This window comes from Suricata suricatta, chromosome 1 (assembly GCF_006229205.1).
Source record: "Suricata suricatta isolate VVHF042 chromosome 1, meerkat_22Aug2017_6uvM2_HiC, whole genome shotgun sequence".
In the NCBI taxonomy this organism is placed as follows: domain Eukaryota; kingdom Metazoa; phylum Chordata; class Mammalia; order Carnivora; family Herpestidae; genus Suricata; species Suricata suricatta.
This window is the reverse complement of record NC_043700.1, coordinates 161,688,634-161,710,339: the sequence shown is the minus strand read 5'-3', so window position 1 is coordinate 161,710,339 and position 21,706 is coordinate 161,688,634. Positions and strand designations below refer to the sequence as shown.

General features: G+C 35.6%; 1 protein-coding gene across 3 annotated transcripts in view; it reads left to right on the top strand.

The window, feature by feature from the left end:
• NSUN7 (NOP2/Sun RNA methyltransferase family member 7) overlaps positions 1 to 21,706 on the top strand; it is a 60,704-nt gene that overhangs the window by 26,097 nt on the left and 12,901 nt on the right. For 2 of the 3 annotated variants that reach the window (XM_029932189.1, XM_029932201.1), the window contains exons 7-10: positions 478 to 688; positions 8,748 to 8,891; positions 14,153 to 14,254; positions 19,373 to 19,490. In XM_029932189.1, coding sequence (XP_029788049.1) covers positions 478 to 688; positions 8,748 to 8,891; positions 14,153 to 14,254; positions 19,373 to 19,490 — 575 coding nt within the window. The remainder of the gene's footprint in view (positions 1 to 477; positions 689 to 8,747; positions 8,892 to 14,152; positions 14,255 to 19,372; positions 19,491 to 21,706) is intronic. The other variant, XM_029932191.1, reaches the window with a different exon arrangement.

Below are 21,706 nucleotides of genomic sequence, written 5' to 3'. Positions count from 1 at the left end.
ACTGAGATCAACTATAAAAACTCATCTATGTAGCCCCCTTTTATAAGCTTGTCAGCCATCTTTTAATATTTATTTTAACTGGCAACAATTTAAATGATAGTGTAATGGGGAAGAAAGAATGGCAGTAGCTGATGAGTGAGTTTTGATGAAGGGGTAAGCATGGGAGCTGCAGTAGGAGATGACTAATTCATTAATTACATTTAAGGGATTTGTCTTAGTATTATATAAAAGTTAAATGATAACATTCATAATTTAGGCTAAACAAAGTTAAGGTCTTTGTTTTAAATCTGTTTATATCAGTTATTTTTGTTAACTTTATATTCCAACAAAGTTTTGCATTTAAGTTTGAGTTTTAAACTCAGAAGGACTAGGTATCTCAACACTCCTACCCAGTACTTGTTTTACCTAACCAAAAAGAAAGCAGTTCATATCATTGAAACTCTAATTTCTAATTCTAATCATATCATTGTCTTGTAGGACAAATCTCGAAGTCTTGCTGTCCATTCTGTAAAGGCTTTATTAAATATGGGTGATGATATATTAATGGTCAGTACAGGTTCATGGTACACGGTTGCCCATATGTCAGTCTTAACAAATAATAATACCTCAAAAATATTTGCGTGTGGAGTAAAACCTCAAGCTAAGGATCCTGACCTGAAGAACCTTTTTACAAAAATGGAATGTAAAAGTATGTATAAATATTTATTTGTTTGGTAATTAATGTTATATGAAATTTAGAAATGTCAAAAATGTTTGAATTTGTTACTTTTTGTGACATAAAAACTCTTTAAATACTGTATTCTTAAAATCTTCACTATTTCATGTTACACCAGGCTCTTATCATTGTTTAATATTGGTTAAACAATGATAGTTTAAATGAATCAATGTATTAGCACTTTGGTATGTTGCTTGGCATTAGTTACTGTATAATTTGAAGTTCAAACAATAATTAGTTAAAGTAGATGGTACAAATTATCATCCTTTAATGTATAAGAACAAAGTCAAAGAAGTGCTTGACAATGTTAATATCTAGGATTAGAAGCTAAGTCCCTTCGGTTTCTTATTTTTGAAATCATTTTCATTGGATCATGCTGTGACCAAAGATAATATTTTATCATAGGTTCAGTGAGACTGAAAAACTAAGCAAAACTTTTGACAGATTCACATCAGATTAAGGTGATCTAGGATTGTTAGTGCTAGATTTAGCTGCCTACCAGAAGCAAAAGTTAATTTCCTTTGGAAGAAAATAATATCATCCTAGGTCTCATATTATCTCCTAATTGTTTTCAAATACAATGTCTGGCACTCATTAAAAAACAAAAACTGGGGTGCCTGGGTGGCTCAGTCAGTTAAGCATCTGACTTTGGCTCAGGTCATGATCTCATGGTTCATGGGTTTGAGCCCTGTGTCAGGCTCTGTGCTGACAGCTAGCTCAGGGCCTGGAGCCTGTCTTCAGATTCTGTGAGTCCCTTTCTGACCCTCCCCTGCTCACGCTGTCTCTCTCTCTCAAAAATAAATAACAACATTAAAAAAAAAACCCCAAAAACAAAAACCAAGACAAAAAGATATGACTGATATAAAGAAAAAAATACTACAATAAGAGCAAACCCACAAATGGTCCAGGTACTAGAGATATCAGATGTGGACTTTAAAATAATATGCTGAAGAAACTAAATGCCAGGTTTTAGAATTTCAGTAGAGAACCGGAAACTAATTTTTTTAAGTCAAAAGAAAATTCTAGAGCTAAAAAATACTAGGTGTGAAATTAAGTAAATAGATTTAACAGTAGATTAGAGCTAAAGAAAGAATAAGTGAACTGACAAGTGACAAGAAAATATCCAGACTGGAGCAAGGGGAAATAAAAGGATTAATGATACAGAAAAGATCATAAAACACACTTGGGACTCAGTGATCCAATGATCTTCCATATACTGAGATTGGGAAGGCAGAGAGGAGAAAAGGAATTGAGAAAAACAATATTTGAAATTAAAGCTGGGAATTTTTCTTTTTTAATTTTTTAAAAATGTTCATTTTTGAGAGAGAGAGGCAGGGTAGCAGTGGGGGAGAGCAAAAAGAGAGGGAGACACAGAATCTGAAGCAGGCTCTCGGCTCTGAGCTGTCAGCACAGAGCCTGATGTGGGGCTCGAACTCATGAACCGTGAGATCATGATGTGAACTGAAATTGACACCTAACCAGTGAACCACCCAGGTGCCCTAAGGCTGGGAAGTTTTCAAAATAGATGAAATAAATTAAGCTGTAGATTCAAGAAGCCCTACGAACTCCAGTAAGAATAAATATGTAGAAAACAGTTTAGGTATGTTGTGGCATAACTGCTGAAAACCAAAGGCAAAGCAGCCCAGGTGATAGCGTATCTTATCTTTAATGAAATGGCAATAAAACTAAAAACTAACTTTTTAACAGAAATAACTGAAACCAGCCAACTATTAATATATTCACAGTGCAGAAAGAAGATACCAGTTAGATTTCTAAACTCAGCAGAAAGTCAGTGATGTGTGTGTTATCTGGGGAGTCAATACATAACTAATTAAATAATGTTTAACTACTCAATAAGAAGGGGAAGAAAATGGAATGTGGAGCTGAAATACCAGTTAACATAAAAAAGGTAAGACAAATAGAAAACAAATAGGCAGCTTAAGCCTAAAAATATATGTATCTTTATGCATGTATATTTAAAAAAGAATATATATGTATAAATATATTTTTGTTTATAAGAAAACCCTCTACATAAAAGTACATAAAGACTTAGAAGGACAGGAAAAGATATACATTACATCTACTAACAAAAGACCTGTTGACAAAGTGGATTTAAATAAGACACATTACTAGAAATATAATTATAACATGTTCATCAGAGAAATGAAAGAGTATTAAAAGAAGTATGTTCTTAATAACAGTCTCAAAATACATGAAGCAAAATTATCCGGCACCAGCAGAACACATGCTCTGTATGTAGAAAGTCCTAAAAAAAAGTATGAAAAAGCTATTAGAACCAATCAATGATGAGTTGAAAGACATGAAACAAATATAAAAAATCAATTATTTCTATACACTAGTAATAGATAATCAAAAAGTGAAAGTAAGAAAACTATTTTTTTTGTAAAAACATCAAAAGGAATAAAATACTTAGGAATAAATTTAACAAAAGAAGTGTAAGACTCATATCCTGAAAACTACAAAACATTGTTTAAAGATACTAAGGAAGACATCAGGGCGCCTGGGTGGCTCAGCTGAGTAAGCATCAGGCTCTTGATTTCGGCTCAGGTCATGATCTCATGGTTTGTGGGTTTGAGTCCCTCTGCCCTGACCACATAGAGCGTGTTGAGAGTCTCTCCATCTCTGTCTTTCTCTCTCTCTGCCCTTTCCCTGTTCATGTGCATGCACACATACACACATGCTCTCTCTCAAAAAATAAACATTTAAAAAATAATAAAAATTAAAAATGAGTAAAGGATCTGAATTTAATTCAACTTATCAAGGAAAAGAGATCATAAAGCAATATAGTTATCAGCAGTGGGTAAGGAGATCCTACATACATTTAAAACCATAGTAAGGAGATCCTATGAGCAGTTGTATGCTAACAAACTTCAACACTTACAGGACATAGGCATATATTCCTGGGACGCAACAACTTAAGAAAACTGACACAAGAAGAAATACAAATCTGAATACTTGTCTATTGATTAAGATCCTAAAATTAGTATTTATTGAATTCATAATTAAAAACTCCCTCTATTCACAAAACAAAAAATTTAAAAACTTTCAGTCCTTAATGAAGAAATAATATTCTTTCAGAGAATAGAAAAGGAGGGACTACTTCCTAGTTTGTTTTATAACCTGGATATAAAAACCCAGAAACGAACATTAAAGGAGGGTAAATTACAGGTTAATGCTACTCTTGAGCAGGTTTGTAAAAAAATAAGTATTAGCAAACTGAATTTAGTGATAAAAAGAAGAATACATTATGAATGAGCTGGATTTATTCTAGGAATGCAAAGTTGGTTTAACTTTTAAAAATCAATTTATGCAATCACATTAATAGGAGAAAAATCATATCATCTTAATAGATGCAGAAAATTAATCTGATAAAATTTAACACTTATTCATGATATATATGCTTCAAAAATCATACTTGGTGAAGCATTTAAAGCTGCTTTCTGATATCAGGAATTAGATAAACATGACTACCATCAACAATTTTTAAAATTAATTAATTTACTTATTTTTAATTTACACCCAAGTTAGCATATAGTGCAACAGTGATTTCAGGATACATTCCTTAATGCCCCTTACCCATTTAGCTCATCCCCTCTCCCATAATCCCTCCAGCAACCCTCAGTTCTCTATACTTAACAGTCTTTTATATTTTGTCCCTCTCCCTGGTTTGATATTGTTTTTGCTTTCTTTTTTGCTTTCTTTCCCTTATGTTCATCTGTTTTGTATCTTAAATTTCTCATGTAAGTGAAGTCATACGATATTTGTCTTTCTCTGTCTAATTTCACTTAGCATAATACCCTCTAGTTCCATCCACATAGTTGCAAATGGCAAGATATCATTCTTTTTGCTGAGCTCCATTGTATGTATGTGTATATGTCTATGTATGTATATCTATCTATCTATCTATCTATCTATCTATCTATCTATCTATCTCACATCTTTATCCATTCATCCATACATGGACATTTGGGCTTTTTTCATACTTTGGCTATTATTAATAGTGCTGCTATAAACATTGGGGTTCATGTGCCCCTTGGAAACGCACACCTGCATCACTTGGATAAATGCCTAGTAGAGCAGTTTCTGGGTCATAGGGTAGTTCTGTTTTTAATTTTTTGAGGAACCTCCATACTATTTTCCAGAGCTGCACCAGTTTGCATTCTCAGCAACAGTGCAACTTTTTTTTAAATGCTTATTTATTTTTGAGAGCAAGAGAGAAAGTCCAAGTTGACTTGAGGTAGAAAAAGCTACAATTTTTTTGATATCATTTTGTGAGTGTAAGTGGGGGAGGCGCAGAGAGAGGAGGAGACATAGAATCTGAAGCAGGCTCCAGGCTTGGAGCTGTCAACACAGAGCCTGACGTGGGATTTGAATTCACAAACTGCGAGATTATGACATGGGCTGAAGTCGAGGCTTAATTGACTGAGCCACCCAGGTGCCCCACCATTCCTAATCAACATTTTATTGCGAGTCATAGTCAACACAGTAAAAAAAGAAAGGAAGAAATAAAATAATAAAAATTAGAAAGGAAGAAATAAAACTTTTTATTAATAGGTTACAGTTATAGATGTGGAAAATCTAAAATAATCTACAACTAAACTATAGATTTCACAGATGATTTTTGCAAGGTTGATAGATACAAAGTCAGCATACAAATTTAATTTCTACATACCAAAAATGAAAATTTGAAAATGAAACAGATATCTTTTACAATAGTACTAAAAACCATGACACAATTAGGAGTACACCTAATAAAAGATGTGTATGACCTCCTCATAAAACTATAGACCATTATTGAAAGACAAAAGACCTAAGTAAATCTAAGAATAAATCATATTCATGAACTGAAAAACTCAGCGTCATAAAGATGACCTTTCTCTCCATGTTGATCTGCATGGATTCAGTTCAATCCACATGACACTGTAGAGTAGTGAGATTTTTTTTTCAGTAGATGGTGGCAGAAAAAATGAAACTGACCTGTACTTCACACCATCGACACAGATCTTGAGTGTCCTAGAATTTATTAAAGGAGAAACACTTAATTAAGATTTCTTAAACAGGACACATAAAGCACTAACCATAAAAGAAAAGATTGATAAATTAGACTAGTAAACTTTTAAAAAATTTAAAATTTCTGTGCATTAAGAGAGTGCAAAGGCAAGCTGTAGAGAGGGAACATATAAACTGATAACATTTTTATCCAAAGTATATAAAGAATTCTTACAAATTAACAATAAAAAGACAACCCAACTGGAAAATGTGCAGGAGATGTGACCAACATTTCACAAAAGAGGATATCCAAATGACCCCCCAAAAGAAAAAAAAATTATATAAAAGTCATCAACCCCATTACAAATCAGGGAAATGCAATTAAAATCACAACTTACTACCACATATCCACAGAATGATTAAAACTAAAAATATTGGCAGTTCCATGTACTGGCAAGGTAAAGAGCATTGGGAATGCTCAAACACAGCTTGTGGGACTGTAAACTTGTGTAATCACTGTAGAAAACGAGCATTAATCCCTAAAATTAAATATGTACATACCAAATGACCCAACATTTTGCTTCCAATTACCCTCTGAATTTTACCTAGTTACTAAGAGAGAATAGGAACCACCAGGTAACCAAGCAGTGGAGGAAGGGAATTTCTTCTTTCAGAAGTATTCTAAATTTATTTATTTATTCTAGCTAATAAATGAAAAAGGTATGACAATTAAAATATGACTATTTTGCAACCTTTTTGCTGATGCCAGAAAGGCAAGTTAATGTATAAGTATGACGTCACTTGTGAAGTAGTTTTGCTCCCTGTTCCACCCTCCCCACTCCTCCCCCCCAATAAGAAGAAAGAAAAAGAAAAAAAAAAAACCCTAGAATCTAATTAAGCTTCTAAAGATCCAACTAGTAAGTTATAGGAAGAACACAGGAACATGTTAGAGTGTACTCTAGGGAAGCAATTAGCAGAATCCAGACCGTAGAGAACTGTTGGTAGTTCAAATAACCATGTTTCATTAGGGAATAAATTATAAGAAAAAATGGAAAGGGAGCCTATCAATAAGAAGAAATTTAAAATAAGGCTTATCAACTAATTGCAATGTATGTACTTTATTAAAATCCTGATACAAACAAATTGTAAAAACTTTTGACATGTGTGAGACTGTTGGGAAATTTGAGCCATGATTGGATGCCATTATTTTTTAATGAGAATAAGGAATTATTATTTTTTAAATTTGTGTGGTTATATTTTTAAAGCTGTTCTTTCAGAGATATATGGTGAAATATTTATAGATTTAAAATAATATGGGTGGGGTGGAAGTGGGTACAGATATAGATGAAATAGATGAAACAGGATTGGGCATGAATGGGCATGAATCCCCATGACAGGTACTTGAGAACTTACTATATTTTTATGTGTGTTTTTGTATGTTTGAGTCTTTCCAATAGGAAGTTAATAATAGAAAAAAAAGGAAAAGGCCCACTGATTAAAAAAGAAAAGAAGAACAGTTTTCAAACAGACAGAATAGGAAGATGAACAGACCAGGGAAAGGGGGTGGAGGAGCAATTTTAGGGGTGACTCCTCAGCGGGTGAGGGGCCTGGGAGTCATTGCAGAAGCAGAGGGATGGCCTAAGGTAGGGGCACAGGTTATTATACTTTGAGGGAGGGCAGACGTTCTGCTACTAAATTAAAGTCCTTAAGGAACTTTAGACTGCCTCATAAATGCTACAGATACCCATTTTTTTCCTCTGGGGAAGATAGACTATAAAAGGAGATTACAGTGGGAAAGGGAAATAACCAGTTCTGAGCATTTACTATGTCCTAGGCACCATAACTAAACTGCTTTATCTCAGTCTTCACCATAATTAGATGAGGCAGCATTGTTACACCGTGTTATGATTAAGGAAATGGGGGCTCAGAGAGAGTGAGTCACAGAGCTAGTAATAGTGAAGTCGGGAGCCATCCTTGGGTATTTCTGCTCCCAAAGCCCACTTCCCTCTGCTATGACATATCATTTTATTTTATTTTTATTTTTTGTTAATTTTTTGTTTATTATTGATACAGAGAGAAACGGAGCATGGGGGAGGGGCAGTGAGAGAGGGAGACACAGAATCTGAAGCAGCCTCCAGGTTCTGAGCTGTCAGCACAGAGCCCAACGCGGGGCTTGAACCCACAAACCATGAGATCATGACCTGGGCCAAAGTTGGGCACTTAACCGGCGGAGCCACCCAGGTGCCCCTGTCATACTATTTTAAAGGAATCTGAAATTCAGGGCACCTGGGTGGCTCCGTCGGTTAAGCATCTGACTTTGGCTCAGGTCATGATCTCACAGTTTGAGCCCCACTTTGGGTGAGCCTGAGCCCCGCACGGGGTGCATGAAAGCCCTGCTTCTCTCTCTGCTGCTCTATTTCTCTCTCTGTCTCCCTTTCTTCCTCTGCCCCTCATGGGATTCCCTCACTCCCCCTTTCTCTCTGCCCCTCAATCACTTGTGCCTTTCTCTCAAAAAAAAAAAAAAAAAAAAAAGAAGTAATCTGAAGTTCTGAATGAAAAATTAAATTATATTTTATGTAGGAGACATTTAAATTTCAAAATTGTTCTCTCAAGTGAAGGAGAAAGAGAATTCATGTGTTAACTCTGATAAGTTATCAGAGAAGAATAGCTCTCTTTTCTGACTATTTAAGATGATTTTTGTGAGGTTGAGGATTTAAAAATGAAAAATGATAGGGGCGCCTGAGTGGCGCAGTCAGTGGAGCATTTGACTTCAACCTCGGCTCAGTCATGATCTCACAGTTGGTGAATTCGAGCCCTGCATCTGGCTCTCTTGCTGTTGGCACCGAGCCCCTTCAGATCCTCTGTCCCTATCTCTCTCTGCCCCTTTCCTGCTTGCTCTGGCATTCAAAAGAAACAAACATTTAAAAAATGAACAATGATAAATAGGTCTAATTACATACTGTATTTAAGATTTTTAATAAATATTCTTTCACTAATTTTTCTGGTTTTTTTCCCCTCCAAGATATTGAAATACTTCATGAGGCATTTCTTAACATTGAATCAAAGGATCATAGATTACAGAAAGTTAAAGTGATTCTGCTGCTGCCTCGTTGCTCAGGACTCGGTGTTAGTAATCCGGTGGAGTTTATATTAAATGAGCATGAAGGTACTTTAACATTTTTTAATTTATAAATTATTAAAATTTGTTGATAAGTGCCAAAAATAAAATTATTTAAAATCACTAAATGACATATCAAGTGTATCTTATTAATGAATAGCTACCATGTATAGAGCACTTACAGTGTGTAACATACTTTATATCCATTATGTCATTTAATCCTTATAGCAATCCTTTGTGATATGGGCAAGGGGGGTATTAAAACTATTTATTATCTATTTATATTTATTTTTGAAAGATTGCAAGTGGGGTGGGGGAGAGAGAGGGAGAGAGGATTCTGACGGACTGACAGTAGCAGTGAGCCCGACTCACTGCGGGGCTCCAACTTGCCAACCGTGAGATCATGACCTGAGCCAAAGTTGGACACTCAGCCGAGTGAGCCACCCAGGTGCCCCTAAAAAGATTTATTAATTGGGATGATGTAGGTAATAAGAACAGATGTTGGCGAGTATGCTCTTCTGGTATATACCAGAGTTCAAGATACAGGCATTAAAATTTATGAGCACTTTATGGATGCAAATACTGAGACTCAAGGTCACACAAGCTCTAGTTAGTAACAGAGCTAGGATTCAAATTTAGATCAGCCAGACTCTACAGACTGTGCTCTAAGATGATCCTAATTAAATTATAACCACACTATTTCAAACTCAAGACTTCTATAATTCCCAGTATGTATGTTTTATGATATTAATACTTCAAATTAAACATTAATTCTAGAAATACTTTACTTCTTCAAGAAATTATGAAATATTATTTAATATTACCATTTATTGAGCACTTATATATAAGGCACTGAGCTAAGTACTTTGCTTGATTATTTCACCAAATCCTCACAAGAACTCAATGAATTAGTTACACTAGTCCCCCTTATCCATGGGGATTTGTTCCAAGATCCTCAATGACTGCCTGAAGCCATAGATATTGCTGACCCTGTATATACTATGTTCTTCCCTATACATATGCCCCATGATGAAGTTCAGTTTATAAATCAGGCACAGTAAGATACTAATAACAACAATAATAAACTAGAGCAGTTGTAACAATATTCTGAAATAAAAGTTATGTGAGTGTAGTTTCTCTTTCAAAATATCTTATTGTACTGAACTTACCCTTCTTGTGATGATGTAAGATGACAAAATGCCTAGATGATGAGATAAAGTGAAGTAAGTGACGTAGGCACTGGGATGTAGCATTAGGTTCTTCTGCTGATTCGTCAGAAAAAAGCATTATCTGTTTCCAGGACTGCGGTTGACCTTCAGTAACTGAAAGAAAGCAAAACCACAGATACTGCTCTCTTATTTTCTACATTTTACAAATACAGAATCTGAGGCTCAGGGGGGTAGAAGCGTCCCAGAGCCATTTGACTAGTGTCAGAGCCCAGATTCCAACACAGCAGCTCGGACTCTGAGACTGGCACTCTGAGCCAGTTTTTATTTTTATTTTTTATTATTTTTTTAAACTGAGCACAAGTAGAGGAGGTTCAGAAAGAGAGAGGGAGACACAGAATCTGAAGCAGGCGCCAGGCTCTGAGCTAGCTGTCAGCACAGAGCCCGATGCGGGGCTCAAACCCACGAACCATAAGATCATGACCTGAGCTGAAGCTGGATGCTTAAACCGACTGAGCCATCCTGGTGCCCCTGAGCCACTTTTTAAATCACAGTGCATTGTCGTGCATTAACTAAAATTATTCTTAGTCTAATCTGTTCATACTGAAAGCCCTAGTTTAATGAGGTTAACTAGAGTATTAGATAAAGAAGCCATTTCACCAACATTTAGCATATAGTGAGTACCTGTTTTCTGTTTCTACCAAGGACAGAATCAAAAATGAGAAAAAAATGGAGGGAAAGAAACTCATATTTATTGTGCACAACTAAGTCCCAGTCAATAGTCAATATTCTAGGTGGCATGCATGCACTATCACTTAATATTCACAATAGCTTTTTAAGGACAGTGTTCTTTTTTTTTTTTATCTCTATTTTATGAGAGGGGAGGGGAACAGGACTCTGAGAAATCTCACAAGTTGCCTAAGGTCATGTAGCTAGTAAATAGAGAAGCTGGGATTCAAATTCAGATTCGTTAGCACATTCCATGATCCCTCACAGTCTGTAACTGGGCTGACTCTGCACCACGTGGATTTGTGACTTGGTGTGGAAAATGTCTTCCAGTGAGAGTAAAACAGCAGAATTACCAAGTCAGGTGGAGAATTGTGAGCTGAGAAACTTCCTACGTTAACTGGGAAATAATCAAATGAGAAGAATTAGTAGACATTGGAAAAGAGGGGAAGAAAGAGCTGCAGCTATATAACAAACATAGCGGTCAAGAGAGAGCTCTCAACTGAGAAACTCTGGCCTTATTCTGGGTCATCTTGAAGTGAGAACGCAGAAAAAATAAACTAGAGGTAAAAATAAACTAGGGGCTGGTTTGGGGGAGAAGCTCAAAGGGAACCACAAGAGACGGAAAGGGAGAAAGTAAAAAGTTTCTTAGGGGCACCTGGGTGGATCAGTCCCATCAATATCCAGCTCTTCATTTTGGTTCAGGTCATGATCTCACAGTTCATGGGATCGAGCCCCACACAGGGCTCTGTGCTGACAGTGTGGAGCCTGCGTGGGATTCTCTCTCTCTCTCTGTCTGTCTCTCTGCCCCTCCCTGCTCACACACACAGTCTTTCACTCAAATAAACTTAAAATATTTTTTAAAAAGTTTCCTAGGTATTAGCAATATTCTGAAAACTTTGATAAAGAGGAAACAGGATAATCCAAGAAGTAGTCTTTGGCAAACCTGGGAAAAAGGAGGATTTCCTCTGAGGAAGTAATAGCCAGAGCAAATAAGAAGCTGTTGACCTAGTGCCTATGGTAGAAATATGACTAATATATTTAGTGGGGATGAATTGAAAGGACTTACATACTAGGTAGAAGGGAAAAGTCATGAATTAGCTTGAAAAATATTTTAACATTGAAAAATATTAGAAACATTGAAGAATACATGAAATTGTTCTTTGCTAATAACTTGGAATTATTTTAAGATGGGGTGAAGCAATAGTGCAACTAGGAATTTATCCAGAGGATACAGGAGTGCTAAATCATAGGGGCACATGTACCCCAAAGTTTATAGCAGCGCTATCAACAATAGCCAAATAATGGAAAGAGCCCAGAGGCCCATCAGCTGATGAATGGATAAAGAAGATGTGGCATATGTATACAATGAAATACGACTAGGCAATGAAAAAGAATGAAATCTTGCCATTTGCAACAACATGGATGGAACTGGAGGGTATTATGCTAAGTGAAATAAGGCAGTTAGAAAGAGATAGATATCATATGTTTTCATTCATATGTGGAATTTGAGAAACTTAACAGAAGACCATGGGGGAAGGATAGGAAAAATAAGTTACAAACAGAGAGGGAGGCTCTTTCTTTTTTTAATGCTTATTCAGTTTTGAGAGACAGAGCATGAACAGTGGAAAGGCAGAGAGAGAGGGAGACATAGAATCTGAAGCAGGCTTCCAGGCTCTGAGCTGTCAGCACAGAGCCTGACACAGGGCTTGAACCCATGTACTTCGAGATCATGACCTGCGCTAAGCTGGAGGCTTAACCAACTTAGCCACCCATGTGCTCCAAGAGACTCTTAAATATAGAGAACAAACTGAGGGTTGATGGGGATAGTGGTTTGCGGGTCAGGGAAAATGGCACATGGGCATTGAGGAGGGCACTTTTTGAGATGAGTACTGGATGTTGTACATAAGTGATGAATCATAGGAATCTACTCCCAAAACCAAGACTACACCATATACACTGTATGTTAGCTAACGTGACAATAAATTATTAAAAAATATATAAATAAAATGTGGTTTCATAGTATAGTAATGTATAAATAGTCCTTTTGGAGTGTCTGGGTGGCTCAGTCAGTGAAGTATCCAACTTCTGCTCAGGTCACAAGCTCATGGTTCATGGGTTCACGTCCTACGTTGGGCTCTGTGCTGACAGCTCAGAGCCTAGAGCCTGCTTCGGTATCTGTATCTCCCTTTTTCTCTGAACCTTCTCTGCTTGTACTCTGTCTCTCTCAGTCTCTCAGAAATAAATGTTAAAAGAAAAAAAAATTTTAAGTATACATAGTCCTTTAAAAAGTAGTGAAGAGAGAGAGAAAAATGTGAAGTGTAAAACTAAATTGGGAAGAAATGGAACTTAATTAATCTTTACTGATATTACTGGAATGGGGAACAACCAAATATATGCCATAATAATTGGCTCTCATACTCCAGGGAATTACTGAGAGGCAGAATAAACAGAAGTTAGAAGTTTGGACTCTGGTCAGATTTCTGAGCTAAAATATGGCTCTTCACTTAGTAGCTATATCATCTTAGATAAATGGTTTAATGTATGTATGAACAGTTTTCTTAATGTTAAAAAGGATAATAATGCTTCAGGGGGTTGACAAATAAAATACTGTATACTTTGTATACTGTATATTTTTATAGTTAATATTATCGAGAAATATGTTAAAATTAGTTTTGAAAAAAATTTTAAGTTACTTTAAGAGTTTTTTCATCTGTTTCTTAATCTATAAAGACTAGATTTACTTCTCTGATTTTTTTTCTTCCAAAATTTCTTTCGGTAAGTTTTTAACTGTATCCTTTTGTGTTCTTTCCTACTCAGATTTGACTATAGCTCATCAGTTTCTGCCTTGGAAATAAATCTCTATTTTCCTCTATTTCCTCCAGACTTATGGCATTCTCACTTCTGCACCTATGTGACAGAACCTAACCTAAGTTAGCTTGTAAAATGACTATCTCATAAGAACCTAAAGAAGAAAGAAAAACAACACTAAAACCAAACTAAACAAAATTACCTTTATTTAGCTTTTTAACTCAGCATTTTTATAATACTATGTATTTAGTTTTAACACATATTTTTCAGGAAAATTCTTATTAAGAGGGAAAAATGATTGGGGCGCCTGGGTGGCTCAGTTGGTTAAGCATCCAGTTTCGGCTCAAGTCATGATCTCACGGTTTGTGCGTTTGAGGCCTGCATCGGGCTCTGTGCTGACAGCTCAGGCCTGGAGCCTGCTTCAGATTCTGTGTCTCCCCCTCTCTGTGCCCCTCCCGTGCTTACACTCTGTCTCTGTCTCTCTCAAAAATAAATAAACACTTAAAGAAAATAGGGAAAATGATTGAAAAATTAAACAATGTGATTATAGCAATATATAAAAAACACCTAGTAGGGATATATTTAAAAGTATTTCTTTGCTTTTAGATACAGATTTACTTAAAGATTTCTCTCAAGGAGGAACATCAGAAGATAAACTTCACATTCTTGTTCAACAGCAATATGAACAGCTAACACATGCAATGAAATGTAAGTTTATTATCAGTTTAATTTTAAAATACATTGTAAATCTTAGAAACATTAATACTTTATCTATTACAGTCAATGAGGTGTGAAACTTAAGTATACTTTCCAGAAAACCTGGCCTTAGCAGCTTCCAATATCAAAGTATTTATTTTTACTAATTCAACCTGTCTTTTAAAAATAGATGTTGTACTCTCATTTGTAGCATAGGTTTGCAAGCATAATGCTTAATGCTGGAGTGAAATAATTATGTGTACATCCATGATAGAACAGTTTTATTTTCTCCGTTTCTTTTCTTTGGCTCCTTATATGATGTAATTTTTCTGTTGTCATTGTGCCTGCCCTTAACAACTATTCTACAATCCAAATTTTAATCAAACTCTTATGTCTCTTAGTGTTAAACAGAATAGAGAAATGCAATTACAAATAAAGGCTAGATATCTTGATTTAAAGTCTGAGTAAATAAGGTCTTTAGGTATTTATTTTATTATTTCACTCTATTTAGATTTGGGTACCATTTAGATTTTGAGAAGCATTGCCCTTAAATGGATGTGGAAAATTGAGAAGTCTCTGAGAAATTACATAAACTATTATTAATTCAGTGCATGTTTATTAAATGCCTACTCTGGGTCAGGCATTACTGGATGTTAGGGATATGAGTGTGAATAAATCCTGATCTACAGAGGCTCAAAGATAAGTACACAGGTATAGATAATTGAGTACATAAAGATATAGCATACATGAGGTAGAAATAAGGCAAATGGAAAGCACAGAGCAGGTCTGCCCTTTTAGTTGATGCTCTAATAAATATTAATTTAAATATAGTTATATATATGTATATACATATATATATGATCTTTGAAATAAGTTGGTTGGGAGATTAGAAAGTTGATAAATAATTTTTTGAATTTATACTTAATTTGACTACTTTATTTAAAATTACAATATTATCACCTGAAACTATACTTCATCCCTGACTTTTCTCTATACTGCTTTTCAACCCCTAAAGATATTATATGATTTTCCTATTTATCTGTGTCTTACTATGTTAGTAAAACATGGAAAAGAATCTTCCCAGGGGCAGAGATTTTTTTGTCTATGTATCTTGGATGCTAGAATAATGCTTGGTATGTGTGAGTAAATGAGTGAGTTGCAGAGAGTAGTATTTATCATCCTACAGATGAAAAATCTGAGAGTTTAAGTAATTTTTCCAGTGTCATATAGCAGTAAGTAACACAATTGAGATTCACATCCAAGTCTGTTTCTACAGTCCTTTTAACTAGTTATGTGATATGGCTTGTGGGAGAATGACTGAAGTTTCAAGCTCATAGTAATCTGCACTATTAGTGTTTGTAACTAGGTCAGTCACGTTGATTGAATTTTTAATGTTCAAATAGATCAGTTAAACAAGGAGCTGGTTCTTTGAAAAAATTAATAAAATTGATAAGCCCCTAACCAACTTATCAAGAAAAAAAAGAGAAAGTGCCCAAATAAATAAAATCACAAATAAGAGAGGAGAAATAACAACCAAAACCACAGAAATAATAAGAGAATATTATGAAAATTATAGGCCAACAAATTGGACAATCTGGAAAAAATAAATAATTTACTAGAAACATATAAACTACCAAAACTGGAACAGGAAGAAATAGAAAATTGACTAGGTCAACAACCAGCAAAGAAATTGAATCAGTAATCAAAAACCTCCCAGTCAACACTGTCCATGGCCAGATGGCTTCACAGGAGGAATTCCACCAAACATTTAAAGAAGCTATTCTTCTCAAACTGTTCCAAAAAATAGAAATTGAAGGAAAACTTCCAAACTCACTGTATGAGGCCAGCATTACCCTGATTCCAAAACCAAATAAAGACTCCACTAAAAAAGAAAACTACAGGGGTGCCCACATGGCTCAGTCAGTTAAGTGTCCACCTTTGGCTCAAGTCATGATCTCAGGTTTGTGGGTTAGGGTCCCTCATCAGTCTCTATGCTGACAGCATAGAAAAGCCTGAGCCTGCTTTGGATTCTGTGTGTCCCTTTCTCTCTGCCCCTCTTCTGCTTGTGCTCTGCTCTGTCTCTCTCAAAAATAAACCAGAGAGAGAGAGAGAGAGAGAGAGAGAGAGAGAGAGAGAGAGAACTACAGGCCAATATATCTGATGAATATGGATGCCTAAATTGTCAACAAAATACTAGTGAATTGAATTCAACACTACATTAAAAGAATCATTCACCATGATGATGAGGGATTTACTCCTGGTTGCAAAGGTGGTTTAACATTGGCAAATCAATCAACATGATATACCACATTGATAAAAGAAAGGATAAGAACCATATGATCCTTGGGGTGCCTGGGTGGCTCAGTTAATTAAGTGTCTGACTTCGGCTCAGGTCAAGAACACAGTCCATGTGTTCGAGCCCCATGTCAGAATCTGTGCTGGCAGCTCAGAGCCTGGAGCCTGCTTCAGATTCTATGTTTCCCTCTCTCTGTCCCTTCCCTGCTTGCTCTCTGCCTCTCAAAATAAAATAAAGACATAAAAAAATAAAATAAAACTAAAGACTTAAAAAAAAAGAACCATGTGATCCTCTCAATAGATGCATAAAAAGCATTTGACATGACACAACATTCTTTCGTGATAAAAACCTTCAACAAAGTAGATTTAGAGGGTACATACCTCAAAAGAATAAAGGCCATATATGTAAATCCCACAGCTAATATCCTCCTCATTGGGGAAAACAGAGCTTTTCCTATATGGTCAGGAATAAGACAGGGATATCTACTCTTACCACTGTTACTTAATGTAATACTAGAAATTGTAGCCTTGGCAATCAGACAACAAAAAGAAGTAAAAAGGCATGTAAATCAGCAAGAAAGAAGTCAAACTTTCATTATTTGCAGATGACATGATAGTCTATATGGAAGACCCAAAAGACCACAAAAAAAATTACTAGAACTGATACATGAATTCACTAAAGTTGCAGGATACAAAATCAATGTACAGAAATCTGTTCCATATCTATGTACCAATAATGAAGCAGCAGAAAGAGAAATTAAGGAATTGATCTCATTTACAGTTGCATCAAAAGCCATAAGATACCTAGGAATAAACCTACCCAAAGAGGCAAAAGATATATACTCTGAAAACTATAAAACACTGATGAAAGAAATTGAAAATGATACAAAGAAATGGAAAAACATTCCATGCTCATGGATTGGAAGAACAAATATTGTTAAAATGTCTATGCTACCCAACGCAATCTACACATTAATGCAATCCCTGTCAAAGTAGCACCAGCAGTTTTCACAGAGCTAGAACAAAGAATCCTAAAATTTATTTGGAACAACAAAAGATCCTCAATAGCCAAAGAAATCTTGAAAAAGCAAAATAAAGCTGGATGACAGCAAAATTCTGGACTTCAAGCTATACTGCAAAGTTGTAGTAATCAAAACAGTATGGTACTGGCACAAAAACAGACACATAGATCAATAGAATGGAATAGAAAACCCAGAAATTGACCATGATAGGTCAACTAATCTTCGACAAAGCAGGAAAGAATATGCAATGGAAAAAAGACAGTCTTTTCAACAAATTGTGTTGAGAAAACTGCACATGCAAAAGAACGAAACTGGGCTACTTTCTTACACCACACACAAAAATAAATTCAAAACAGATGAAAGACCTAAATGTGAGACAGGAAACCATCAAAATCCTAGAGGAGAACATAGGCAGTAACCTCTTTGACCTCATCCATAGGAACTTCTTACTAGAGAGGTTCCCCGGAGGCAGGGAAAACAAAAGCAAAAATAAACTATTGGTAGTTCATCAAGATAAAAAAAAGCTTCTGCACAGCAAAGGAAACAATCAACAAAACTAAAAGACATCCTTGAGAATGGGAGAAGATATTTGCAAATGACACATTTGATAAAGGGTTAGTATCCAAAATCTATAAAGAACCTATCAAAATCAACACCCAAAACCCAAATAAGAAATGGGTTAAGAAATGGGTAGAAGACATGAATAGAGATTTTTCCAAAGAAGACATCCAGATAGCTAACAGACACATGAAAAGATGCTCAACATCACTCATTATCAGGGAGATACAAACCAAAACTACAATGAGATATCACCTCACACCCGTCAGAATGGCTAACATGAACAACACAGGAAACAACAGATGTTGGCGAGGATGTGGAGAAAGGGGACCCTCTCGCACTGTTGGTGGGAATTCAAACTGGTGTATCCACTCGGGAAAACAGTATGGAGTTTCCTCAAAAAGTTAAAAATAGAACCACCCTCTACTCCAGCCATTACACTACCTACATATTTACCCAAAAGATACAAATTGATTTGAAGGGATATGTGCACTCGGATGGTCATAGCAGCATATCAACAATTGCTAAACTATGGAAAGAGCCTAAATGCCCGTCAACTGATGAATGGATAAAGAAGTGGCATCTATATCTATATCTATATCCAATCTATATCCATACATACACACATAATGGCATATTACTCAGCCATAAAAAGTGAAATCTTGCCATTTGCAACAATGTGGATGGAGCTAGAGAGTATAAAGCTAAGTGAAATAGTCATATAAAGCTAAGTGAAATAAGTCAGCCAAAGAAAGACAAATACTATATGATTTTACTCATGTGGAATTTAAGAAGCAAAACAAATGAACAGAGCGGGAGAAAGAGAGAGGCAAACAATGAGACAGACTCTTATCTATAGAGAACAAACGATGGTTACTGGAGGGGAACTGGGCAGGGAAATAGGATAAATGTGTGACGGGGATTAACGAGGGCACTTGTGATGAGCACTGGGTATTATGTGTAAGTGATGAATCACTAAATTCTACACCTGAAACTAATATTACACTGTGTGTTAACTGGAATTTAAATAAAAACTTGAACAAAAAAAATTACTTTTCAATTTCCATACAATCCAGCTAGATATATTTTACTTATTGGCCACAGACTACATTACTAATTCATGTTTTAAAGAGTGGATTCATGCAAGCATCTATGGAAACCATTCCCATTAAAACTATGTGGTAGTAGTGTCAAATAGATGTTTAGGACTGTTCACAGGGCCATTATTATTAATTACAACCTTCTTTAAATCTAGTTACTAAAGCTCAAGCAGTTGTTTATTGCACATGTTCAGTTTATCCAGAAGAAAATGAAGGTGTTGTTAAGAAAGCACTGGAATTTCAAGACCATGGGATTAAAGCACAACCTTATAGGTAAGAAAGGGAAGGATTGCTCGGAACTCAAATATTTCTGGAAATGAATAATCATGATCTTTAAGTTATTAAAGATGTTCCCCACCCTTCTTGTTATACTTTAACATGACCAAACAGCCTAATTTCTTGCGGCTATAACAGATTCCGTAGACTCTTTATGATCGATGGGCATGAGCGTTCTCTCGTGCTACTAAAAATTCTTTCTGTTTTTGTTATTGTTGGTAAAGCTAAAAGCATTTTGGTTTTGAGTTGATTGATTTCTGGATAAATTGGGTCTAAACTTTATATCCCGAGTTTTAGAGACATTTATGCCTCAGTACAGTACAAGAAAAATAAGTATGTAAAACAAACTTAGAAAGGAGAAAGGGACATCTGGGTGGCTCTGTCATTTAAGTGTCCAACTCTTGATATCGGCTCAGGTTGTGATCTTGTGGTTGTGAGACGGGGCCCTGAATACTCTGGACTGAGCATGGAATCTGCCTGGGATTCTCTCTTTCCCCCTCTCTCTTCTCTTCCTCTGCTTGCACACACACTTTCTCTCTCTCTCTCTCTCTCAAAATAAACTTAAAAACTTAAAAAAAAAAAAAAGAAAGGAGAAGGAAAATTGTTTAATTGGATGTTTATTACTTGAAAACCCATTTCTAAGCTCCTTGTAGCCTTTGTCCCTCACAAGGACTGAGGTAAAAATAGCCTAAACAATTGAGGTAGCTTCTGGGTAAAATGCTGCAATAAAATAGAGGTAGAGAGGATTTGCAGTAATATTCCATCTCAACTGTGTACATCAAAATAAGGAGTAGATCTAAAAATACATGACACCTTGGGACACCTGGGTGGCTCAGTCATTTAAGTGTTTCTCTCTCCTCCCTCTCTCGCTGTCCCTTCCCACACTCTCTCTCAAAATAAATAAACTTAGAAAAATAATAAAAATACATGAAACCAATTAGTTCTTTAAGACTGTACAAAAAGGTATTTTAAAACATCTATTTTTTAAAAGTTTATTTATTTATTTTGAGAGGGAGAGCGGGGGAGGGGCAGAGATTGGGGAGAGAGAGGCCCAAGCAGACCCAACACGGGTCTCAATGTCACCAACCAGGAGATCATGACAGGAGCAGAAACTAAGAGTTGGATGCTTAAACAACGGAACCACCCAGGTGCCCCTCTTCTACTTTTTATTTATTTCTCCTGTTCTGAACTTTCCCTCTAATTCTTATAGAAGGTTCTTTCCCCCCCCCCAAGTTTTATTTATTTAAGTAATCTCTCTATTCAACATGGGACTCAAAATCATGACCCTGAGATCAAGAGTTGCATGCTTTCCCAACTGAGCCAGCCAGATGCCCCAGAAGGTTCTTACTATGCATATAGTTTGCTCCTTTGTTTTAACTTGATATTTATCTTTGCCCTTCATGAGTAGATATGTTATTACACATGTATTTCTCTTCTTACTTGACTTCCTTAGTTAGTAGCTCCTGTTGGTGGCTGACTGCCAACCTCTTGTTCTGAGAACTTCTCAACACAGCATTACGTAACTCACTGTCTAGTGGCAACAAGAATTATTATGGGTATATAACCAAATTCATCGATGTGAATGATTTGATTTGTCTGTCAGGGATAAGTTTTCTAAGATCATAATATGGCAAAAATGGAGAAACATCTACATTTCAATTCATTATATTTTACTTCAGATAAACTATGATGAATGATTAATCCATAATATGGTATAAAATATACAAGTAATATTTAAAGATATAAAGACAGAGTAATGTGGGATTTGGGCTTAAACTGGAGAGTATAAATAACTTCTTGCTAAGGATGCTGTCGAAAGAACTTGTGAATTGCTTAGGGAATTACACTGCATGGCCTCTAAGAATTATTTCTTAATTCCTAAAGTAGCAGAGTTTGGGTTTGAAAGCAATAGTATATGTCATCTAATCTTATTACCTATCTGTTGTTTAAATTAAATCTCCTTTTAATATTCCAGAAATAGTTCATTTTTGGACTTTAGCCATCATGATATCTTAAGTCTATGCAATTTTTTTCTTGTTCTCTATTGTAAAAACTTCAAACTTTACAAAAACATGAACTTTAAAAAGAATAAAAATTTCCAAATCCCATCCTCTTGGACATAACCATTGTTACCAGTTTGATGTGTAGTCTTTCAGGTTTCCAGGAACAAAAAGTTGTGCACATTTTAAGTGGTAATTGGCCTTGTCAAGTTA